The sequence below is a fragment of the Pelophylax lessonae genome (assembly GCF_965119305.1).
Source record: "Pelophylax lessonae genome assembly, chromosome: 4".
Classification (NCBI taxonomy): Eukaryota; Metazoa; Chordata; class Amphibia; order Anura; family Ranidae; genus Pelophylax; species Pelophylax lessonae.
The window spans coordinates 494,028,422-494,039,186 of record NC_138771.1 but is presented as its reverse complement, the minus strand read 5'-3'; the positions used below and the strand labels follow the sequence as shown (position 1 = coordinate 494,039,186).

General features: G+C 47.8%; 1 protein-coding gene across 2 annotated transcripts in view; it reads right to left on the bottom strand.

Annotated features, from left to right (window-relative positions):
* Positions 1-5,461: 5,461 nt before the first annotated feature.
* LOC309554140 (F-actin-monooxygenase MICAL3-like) overlaps positions 5,462-10,765 on the bottom strand; it is a gene marked incomplete at its 3' end in the record, with an annotated part of 157,213 nt that continues 151,909 nt past the window's right edge. For both annotated transcript variants that reach the window (XM_082255735.1, XM_082255734.1), the window contains exon 12: positions 5,462-5,613. In XM_082255735.1, coding sequence (XP_082111861.1) covers positions 5,462-5,613 — 152 coding nt within the window. The remainder of the gene's footprint in view (positions 5,614-10,765) is intronic.

Here is a 10,765-nt window from a genome sequence, read left to right as displayed (position 1 = left end):
AGAAAGAGAGAGGGGGAGAAAGAGAGAGGGGGAGAAAGAGAGAGGGGGAGAGAGAGAGAGAGCGAGAGGGGGGAGAGAGAGAGAGAGCGAGAGGGGGGAGAGAGAGAGAGAGAGCGAGAGGGGGGAGAGAGAGAGAGAGAGCGAGAGGGGGGAGAGAGAGAGAGAGAGCGAGAGGGGGGAGAGAGAGAGAGAGAGAGCGAGAGGGGGGAGAGAGAGAGAGAGAGCGAGAGGGGGGAGAGAGAGAGAGAGAGAGCGAGAGGGGGGAGAGAGAGAGAGAGAGCGAGAGGGGGGAGAGAGAGAGAGAGCAAGAGGGGGGAGAGAGAGAGAGAGAGAGCAAGAGGGGGGAGAGAGAGAGAGAGAGAGCGAGAGGGGGAGAGAGAGAGAGAGAGAGCGAGAGGGGGGAGAGAGAGAGAGAGAGAGCGAGAGGGGGGAGAGAGAGAGAGAGAGAGCGAGAGGGGGGAGAGAGAGAGCGCGAGAGGGGGGAGAGAGAGAGAGAGAGCGCGAGAGGGGGGAGAGAGAGAGAGAGAGCGAGAGGGGGGAGAGAGAGAGAGAGAGCGAGAGGGGGGAGAGAGAGAGAGAGCGAGAGGGGGGAGAGAGAGAGAGAGAGCGAGAGGGGGGAGAGAGAGAGAGAGAGCGAGAGGGGGGAGAGAGAGAGAGAGAGCGAGAGGGGGGAGAGAGAGAGAGAGAGCGAGAGGGGGGAGAGAGAGAGAGAGAGCGAGAGGGGAGAGAGAGAGAGAGAGCGAGAGGGGGGAGAGAGAGAGAGAGAGCGAGAGGGGGGAGAGAGAGAGAGAGAGCGAGAGGGGGGAGAGAGAGAGAGAGAGCGAGAGGGGGGAGAGAGAGAGCGCGAGAGGGGGGAGAGAGAGAGCGCGAGAGGGGGGAGAGAGAGAGCGAGAGGGGGGAGAGAGAGAGCGCGAGAGGGGGGAGAGAGAGAGCGCGAGAGGGGGGAGAGAGAGAGAGCGAGAGGGGGGAGAGAGAGAGAGCGAGAGGGGGGAGAGAGAGAGAGCGAGAGGGGGGAGAGAGAGAGAGCGAGAGGGGGGAGAGAGAGAGAGAGGGGGGAGAGAGAGAGCGAGAGGGGGGAGAGAGAGAGCGAGAGGGGGGAGAGAGAGAGCGAGAGGGGGGAGAGAGAGAGCGAGAGGGACGGGGAGGGGCCAAGAGGGACGGGGAGGGGCCAAGAGGGACGGGGAGGGGCCAAGAGGGACGGGGAGGGGCCAAGAGAGACGGGGAGGGGCCAAGAGAGACGGGGAGGGGCCAAGAGAGACGGGGAGGGGCCAAGAGAGACGGGGAGGGGCCAAGAGAGACGGGGAGGGGCCAAGAGAGACGGGGAGGGGGGGAAGAGAGACGGGGAGGGGGGGAAGAGAGACGGGGAGGGGGGGAAGAGAGACGGGGAGGGGGGGAAGAGAGACGGGGAGGGGGGGAAGAGAGACGGGGAGGGGGGAAGAGAGACGGGGAGGGGGGAAGAGAGACGGGGAGGGGGGAAGAGAGACGGGGAGGGGGGGAAGAGAGACGGAGAGGGGGGGAAGAGAGACGGAGAGGGGCGAAGAGAGACGGAGAGGGGCGAAGAGAGATGGAGAGGGGCGAAGAGAGATGGAGAGGGGCGAAGAGAGATGGAGAGGGGCGAAGAGAGATGGAGAGGGGCGAAGAGAGATGGAGAGGGGCGAAGAGAGATGGAGAGGGGCGAAGAGAGATGGAGAGGGGCGAAGAGAGATGGGGAGGGGCGAAGAGAGATGGGGAGGGGGGGGAAGAGGGGAGAGATGGGGAGGGGGGGGAAGAGGGGAGAGATGGGGAGGGGGACGAAACACACAAAGTAAGAAAAGACACAGACACACGCAGAGTAAAAGAGAGGAGGACGACACACACGCACACACAAAGAAAGATAGACACAGAGGGAGAGAGAGAAAGAGTGCACACTTGTTCTCAGCAATTAACATGATTTATTGTATGCGATGCTGTAATTCAAACTCTGCAAAAGAAACAGCAAGTGCACACAACCTGACATACAGGTTTATGAAAATTTAAGTGCATCAAAAGACAAATAGCTTTTTTTTTTTCATTTTTGGATGAGTGTAAAAGGGTTAAACCCCTGTGTCTCCACTGCAGAGATTTACCCTCTGTATTTGCCTTGATGACCACTGTCACTGAGACAAAGGAATGGAAAAAATACAAAATTTACAGTTGAACAGAAATAGTGGGGAAATTATCAAATGGGGACATCAGCTCAAGGGGCAACTGTGTAAGAAATTATTTTTCCCCATTTGTTTAGATTTTCTCTCCCTTTTAGGTTTCTGTGACAGGAAGTAAAGGGAACTTACAAGGAAAAAAAATAACCATTCCCTACACAAGCCAAACCCAATATAAATGGTTTGTTCTGAGATATACTTTAAATAGATCATACCAACTTGCCCATTTAGAGCAAAGTGACTGGGTCTATTTAAAGTCAACCCCTGATCCAGCCGCACTCCTTCACAGCACACCATCATATCCACTCAATACAGTTGAATTTACAATTCAGTGACTGGCTGCAAGGTCAGCACTGCATCATTTTGGGGGGGAATGCTACCTCATATCCAGGTATTTTGCAATAACTTTGGAAGAGGAAGGAAGGAGCAGAAGAGAATGCTGTGGAATATAAGCAGGATGTGGGCGGGTTTAAGGAGACCCTGACACTTTGCCCTGAATGAGCAAGACAATGGGCTCTGTAGCAAGTCATTCTGTAGGGAAGAGTCAGGTTTGTTTTATCAGCATCATTTGTGTGCACACCTAACACAGGTGTCAGGGTGTAATCCAATCAGTCACATGACTCTTGGTGTATTAGAATAATGACACACCCACCAATAGCAGAGTACCAGCACAGGAAAGTTCAGATTACAACAGAGATGGTTTCAGGAAATGGTGTGCTTTGTTACCCAACAGCCCTCGGGCAGAGGTGACAGAACACTCAGAAAAGGAGGTTGACACCTTATCTATGTACATTGTTACACTGAGAACACCTACTGTAGCATGGCCAAGTTACATCAAAAGAAAGCAGGGAGTGATTTCGTGCGCTCAGATATTTGTTCCCACAAATAAAAAATAAACATAGTTTATGTTCACAGCTTAGTCTAATTAAAGCCCGGATCCACTGCCAAATACAAGATCATCGCAGAAAGGCCAATTCTACAGGTGTAGCCAGAATACAGTGGGAGTCGAGCCCTGTGATTACATCTTTGAACTACATCCTAATGCAATATCCCAATGCTATGTGGACCAGAGTTATCCTAAGCCTACGTGGCCAAGGGCATACTGAGCAAAAAGATTTTAAAGTAGAACCTAAAGGCAGGTGTGGCAGGGTAAGTCCTAGAGATCCACATAAAAGCGTACCCACTATATTAATGTTTAGGTGTATTCTTGATATACATAAGCTCTTTGAGCTTGTCTGGCAACGAATGTCATGTTCACATTTTATACTGGTTTCACTGTGCTTTACTATACAAGTATACTACACCTGCGAGTGGAACTGCCTGTACAGGAGACCTTTTTTGAACAGCCGAAATAAATAAAAAAATAAGTTTACCCTAAACTAAGGGCCCTTTCTCACTGGTTTGCTTTTGCTGCACTAGAAAGCACCTTTCCAGGGCCACAAAAGCACATCAAAATTATTCCCCTTTAAATCCTTTGACTTTTCGAATCGCTGTGCTGCATTTGTGCTGAGGTCTAAGGGTGCCTTCCATTGTAAGTCAATGGAAATGCACCAAAAAGCATCAAAATATGCCCAGAGGATATTTAGGTGCAATTTTGAGGGTCACACGACTTTTCTACTCGTTTAGAATTGCCTTTAGGGGCAGCAAAAATATGCCGTTGAGGCTAGTTTTGCCACCCGCCAACCGCCCTCCCTTAAAGAGAAACTAAAAAATTGTGTTTTTTTTTTTGCTTAAAAATACTATGTTATACTTACCTGCTCTGTGAAGTAGTTTTGCACAGAGCAGCCCAGATCCTCCTTTTCTCGGGTCCCTCTTTGGTGCTCCTGGCCCCTCCCTCCTGATGAGTGCCCCCACATCAAGCAGCTTGCTATGAAGGCATCCGAGCCACAGCTCCCTGTGTCCCTTTAGACACAGAGCCGTGGCTAGGCCCCACCCCACCCCCTCTCCTCATTGGCTCACTGACTTTGATTGACAGACGTGGGAGATCAATGGCGTCGCACTGCTGTCTCAGTCAATGAGGAGAGGAGTCCCGGGCAGCCGAGTCTCTCCTGCAACATTGATGGATCGAGAGGAGCTCAGGTGAGTAATGGGGGGCTGTTGCACACAGAAGGTTTTTATCTTAATCTTTTATCATAGAATGCATGAAGATAAAAAAAACCTTCTGCATTTACAATCACTTTCAGCTGCAATAGGAAGTGGAGGGTTATGTTTACATGCTGGGGCCACGATGCTTCACGACCGTGGCTAATATGACCCGACATGTAGTGGGTGGCAAGCCTGCCGAACACTGTACATGCAAGTCAATCGAGAAGCGCTACTAATTCCTCACATCTACGATTGTCGGCAAAATTTGGGTTAAACAGAAGGTGTTAAGGAGCAGACACCCGATGGCATCCTTAACAACAAGCTATTCATCACAAATGCGCTGTGTTTAATTTTTAACACAACCCATTTAAAGAGGTTGTAAACTCGTTTAATATTTTTTTTTTTTTTTACAACCTGAAAGACAAACACATAATGAGCTAGTGTGCATCGCATAATAGCTCATTATGAAATACTTACCTTACAACGAGCCCCCGCCGTGACGCTCACTCACCTGTATGACGGGCGACATGTTCAGTCGCCCGTCTTCCGGGATCGCGGCATCCGGCCATCTGATTGGCCGGAGCCGCGGTGACGTCACGCACGCGCGGGAGCAGACGGTCACGGGACACTGAAGGAACGGCACCAGCGGCCGTTCCTTCAGAGCGCATGCGCCAGTGACGTCACTGGCTGCATGCAAGGTAAATATCTCCTAAACGGTACATGTTTAGGAGATATTTACAGTACCTATAGGTAAGCCTTAATATAGGCTTACCTATAGGTAAAAGTTACAGAGGAGGGTTTACTTCCTCTTTAAAACGCATAGTGCGTTTTTGAAGCGTGGCAGTGTGAAAGGGCCCAAAATGTTAATAAAGTTATAATAAATGAACAGCCAAATTGTTTAACCTTCTGCATTTGAAGGGATGTCCACTATCAATAAAGAAAAAGTTTTACATTTATCACAAGGGGCCCATACACATAGACATTTGTTGCACACTACTGAAATTTCTTTAGGCTTTAGGAAACTCTGCAATTTACTGTACATGCATCATCAAACACTTGTCAGGTTTTAATGACTGCCTGTGAAATCACATGAACCAAAGGCTTAGGCTTTTAGTCATGTGGCCAGCACAGGAGGGCCCCTGTAGCAGCATTATTTCTAGGAGTACCAGAAGAAAAGCTCAGTCTGTCAAGAACAGTCCTTACATGAGCTCCGGGCGATAGCGGTGAATAATGGCACAGAGTGCAAGGCCGCTTTTCCAGGACATTGTTAAGTCCGTAACGTTGACTCCGGCGTAACCTTCAGTCTGCTTCTGACACCATCCCAATAGCTTACTGGAGCGAGCCACTGACTCTGCAATAGAGGGGCAAAAAACTATTTTAATGTACCTGTAAATTCCATATTTTGTAGTACAGTACAGGACACGGGCAAAATATACATACACCAAAGTTTATAGACGTGTACCTTCAAGTGATTGATCACTGGCAAGCTTTTGAAAACAGGCCCACCTTGGGTGCCTCCCCTATAACCCTAACCCCACACAGGGGCTGTCTGCTAGATGTCTGTGTACTGAGCCAATTTTGGGCAATCGAATGATCTCTCTTTCAGCTCCATTTTGTAGGGCAGATGAGGCAGATTTCACACTATAGACATGGATCAGCCTGAACTGAGACAATGGGATTATCAAGGCATCACAGGCCAGGGCTAGAAGTTTCCTGGTTCTGGCAAACAACATTACTTGTTGTTGAAACTGGAGGCCAGGATGTCGACATCTATAATCCCACACCCCACCCCAATCTTTATTTCAGAATGGACACATCTGGATGAAGAGACCTTTTTCCCAGGTCCAAGGGATGAAGGCTGAGATAGCTAGCCTTCCAGTTTTCAGCTGCTGGGATGTGGACTGCAGAGATTGCTAGACAGTAAGATTCTGTCCCAGAGAGAATCGGATTTCATTCAAATGAAATCAGACTCCTTGTGCACTCTTAAAGGTTTATGCATGCCACTGTAGTGGCACGATCTGATTGCAACTGGATTGGGTGTCCCTTTAGAAGGTGGGTCCAGTGCTGTAGCAATTACCTGATTGCTTTGAGCTCTAAGAGGTTGAAGGGGTGTTTGGTTTTCTCTCTTGACCAGGTTACCTGAACAGTCAAGGATTAAAATACTTCTTTCTACCCTAATAAACCTGCGGCTGTTGTAAAGACTTTCCAATCGCGGTGAAGTAGTAATTCCCCAGTGTTACAGCTGTATCACCAAGACTAAGAAGTTTTTCCTTGGTTGAATAGGAGAACGATAAAGGCCAGGAAAAAAAAGCCTGTTTTGTTTCCACGCAGACAAAATAGGCTGACAGGTAGTGCAACAAACTAGAAGTGTTTTTCTCCCACTGTAAAGCAAAGGAATCACAGATGAGGTGGGTAAAGGAGAACTTGCAAATAGGCATCTTGGATGTCCATGGATGCCATGTACTCCATTCCCCTTGTCTCAGAAAAGCAATTACTGACCTTGCAGATTCCATGAAAAACTTTGGCAATTGAAGGAATTTGTTGAGGGCTTTTAAGTCAATATGGCACATACCTTCTTTAGGCTTTGGCACATGAATAGGTTTAAGTGGAATCCTTTGAATCGGTCTTCTGATGGTACTGGTACAACCATTCCCAGGGGCAAGAGGCAGTTCATAAAATTCTGCAAATGTCATTTCACAGTTTTTGTCCGATTTTAAGGAAGAAATCAGTGAGGTGGTAGAGTCTTGCACTTTATTTTGTATCCCTTGGAAACCATAGATTAAACCCACAAGTCTGGGACATCTGAGACCAAGAGTGAGGCAAACTGACACAGACAAACCCCCCCCCCCCCCTACTCTTAGAAGTGTGAGAGAGTTCCCCTTTATTAAAAAGAGGGTTTTGGGGGAGGCTTGGTTTGCTTTTTGGGACAAATTTTGTGCCAAAAGGAAAGACTGAATTTGGTTTTGATGTTAAAGCCTGGTCAGAGATGACAGGTTCTCTTTGTTTAGAAGAGCTAGGAGTTGCTGAGGAGGTTGGTTTTTCCAACCTTCCACTGTGGAGATGTTCCAGGGTCCAACACCGATTCTGAGATGATTTAACAGATTATTGTCACCATCATTACAGAACGATGGGTAAGAACGCCCAGTTCAAATGGGAAACGGAGGGACTCTAGCGGTCTATGGAGCCTCAATTACACTCGGTGCTTTGGAACCAGGGTAACAGGCAACAGGCATTTAGTTGTTTTCTTAATAGCATCCCAAACATGGTGCAATTTGTGAGCGGAAATTGCTGCAAAACGTACCATTGTGTGAAGCTATATACCGAAAAAAGAAAAAAAAAAAGGAGCTTCTTTTGGGCAACAGACGCATATATGGCAGCACAATGAAGTGAATGAGCTGCCCTATGCGTGACAGGCAAACGTGTATAAATTGGGCTTAAAAAGATTGCAAGCGGGAACGTTTGTTCACGCTATGAGAGGTCTCAAAAGGGCCTTAGTGGAATCCAAATGGTAAGTACAACCCCAACTAGTTTAGTTGGTGTTCCTATTAAGGTGGGTCAGTGGTGTATCTACAGCAGGTATAGACTACTGGTTTACAAATTTTCTGTGAAGGAGGGGAAGTTCAGACACACTGTCAAGGGGGCTTATATGACCTTTCAGGGTGTTTCCATTCCACATAGGGTTGTCTCAAATAGCGAATGTAGAGAGAAGGTCTTAAGAGCTGTAGCAACCCTAAAAGAACCAAGGCCCAGAATAGCAGGCTGATTCTTTTGAAAAGGAGTAATTCTCACTTCATCAATAAGGTTTGAACCAATAATTGGAAACGTGGTGCCTTAAAACCAGAGGGAGACTGCTGAGTTAGAGCAGGGGATGGCACTGGAGCGTGCTTAGCATCTCTGCAGACAGGGAGCCCTAAATGCTGGGCACATACAGCTAAAAGATCCTGAGTTGACATGGAGATCCCTGTAGAGGTCCAAGGTTTAAGATGGCAGATGTTGGTTTCTTTGAGGAATAACAAATAAACACCCACAGAACCACTAGGGGGGTGTAGACTGTTGGGGGTCATCTGTGGCAGAAAGACTGTCCCATCTGTATCTTACTAAAAACAAGTTACTGTCGTGTATCAGTAATGAAACTATGACCAATGTGAGGCAAAGCCTAAGTACTTACAAACCCAGAAAGCTGGTGCGAAGAAGGGCTTTAGGTGGCCAGAGGGAACCAGATCACTGTAGGCTGGCAGTGGAAACAAACCTAAGATCTATATGGTGCCTCAAAAGCATAGTTATCAGTGGGATGGTGCTTCCTCCAGACTGAATTGGAAAGGGTGCAGAGCACCACCTAGTGGATTAGGTCTGCACCTGATCCATCAACCTAAAGGACTAGGGTACAGAAAATAGCCTATGCCAGGGGTAATGAATTAAAATTCAAGGAGGTCCGGTCGCCAAAATTTTCTTTGGGCCGAGGTCCGAATCTGAAGTCTGTGCTTTGACTCAGAAAGATGGGCAAAACAAAACTTGTCCATCAGCGTTGCTCTTAACATAAAATATGCCCATTAGAGTGCTCCTTAACATAAAATGTGTCCATCAGCGTGACCCTTAACATAAAATGTGTCCATCAGCGTGCCCCTTAACATAAAATGTGTCCATCAGCGTGACCCTTAACATAAAATAAGGGGCACTCTGATGGGCACATTTTGTTAGGGGGCACTCTGATGGGCACATTTTATGTTAAGGGGCACTCTGATGGGCACATTTTACACATTTTTTGTTAGGGGGCACTCTGATGGGCATATTTTATGTTAGGGGGCACTCTGATGGGCAAAACAAAACGTGTCCATCAGCGTTGCTCTTAATATAAAATATGCCCATTAGAGTGCACCCTAACATAAAATGTGTAAAATGTGCCCCCTAACATAAAATGTGCCCATCAGCGTGCCCCTTAGCATAAAATTTGCCCATCAGCGTGACGCTTAACATAAAATAAGGGGCACGCTGATGGGCACATTTTATGTTAGGGGGCACTCTGATGGGCATTTTATGTTAAGGGGCACTCTGATGGGCACATTTTATGTTAGGGGGCACTCTGATGGTCAAAACAAAACATGTAAATCAGCGTTGCTCTTAACATAAAATATGCCCATTAAAGTGCCCCTTAACATAAAATATGCCCATCAGCGTGACCCTTGACATAAAATATGCCCATTAGAGTGCCCCTTAACATAAAATATGCCCATCAGTGTGACCCTTAACATAAAATATGCCCATTAGAGTGCCCCTTAACATAAAAAATGCCCATCAGCGTAAAATAAGGGGCACACTGATGGGCACATTTTATGTTAGGGGGCACTCTGATGGGCACATTTTTTTTTTATGGGGCACTCTTATGAACACTACAAAATATGCCCATCACTTTAAAAAACTCTCATCAGCTTTAAGTGCAGCTTTAAAATTGGGGACCACATTGCTTTTTCCCCTTGTGCTCCACATACCTGAAGCCAGTAGTCGAGCCAGGAGCCACAAGCAGCAGGGGGCGGGGCGCGCACATAATGTTACGCCCCAACTCGCTGCCCGGCTGAATGGAAGCCGCAGTAAGGAGCAGGGGGCGGGGCGCGCACGTGACGTCACGCCCCTACTCGCGGCCCGGCAGGACACCGGCTGGGAGTGAGCCGGTGTAAGGAGGGGGCGTGGAGCACACACAGCACGTCACTGGTTGCTGGGACACCCGCGGTCCCAGCAAACCAGTGACTGATAACAGGAGGCAGCCTCGCGGTCCGGGCGGAAGCATCGTGCGGGCCGCCAATGGACCGCGGGCCGCCATTTAGTGACGGCCGGCCTATGCAGTCAAGGGGCCCCAGTAGATACTAAAAACCTGTGCAACTTTGTGAAATGGTCTTACATTTTACTGTCATACCTGCAGGCCATTTGCCCCTCACCCCACGGAAGCCTGGCTGAAAAACTCAAAGTAAGGTACACTGATCTTATCTAATGATACCTGTCCAATTTATACCTGTGTTTGATCGCACTTTGATTTTGCTTGTCCTGGAAGTACCTTTATCTTTGTGTTGCCAACCATACTTACGTGCTGTAAACCTTTGTTTTTTTTAGGTTTCCTTTCATTACATCTGCTTTAGTTCCTCTTTGTAAGGTGCAGATTACATAATGTATTGTATATTCTCTACATGTACTGCGGCTACAACCTAGTATATTATATGTACCTTGTAACCTTTAAAACCCAATAAAAATGATTGAAGACAATAAAAGCTCCCAGTAAGCATTGCCAATGTCCTGCCTTGTTGGAACATAAAAACCATTGAACACTCACAGCATTACAGAAATAACTGTTTTTGCATACAGGCAGTCCCCGAGTTAAACATCCGACTCATACTTACAAACAGGGGGAGACAATAGGTGAGGGAAAATCTACCCATAGGAAGGGAAACTCACCCCTTTAAGAGTTATCATGGGAAAAAAAAGATGTCTCCACTGAAGCTTTATCCCCAATCCTT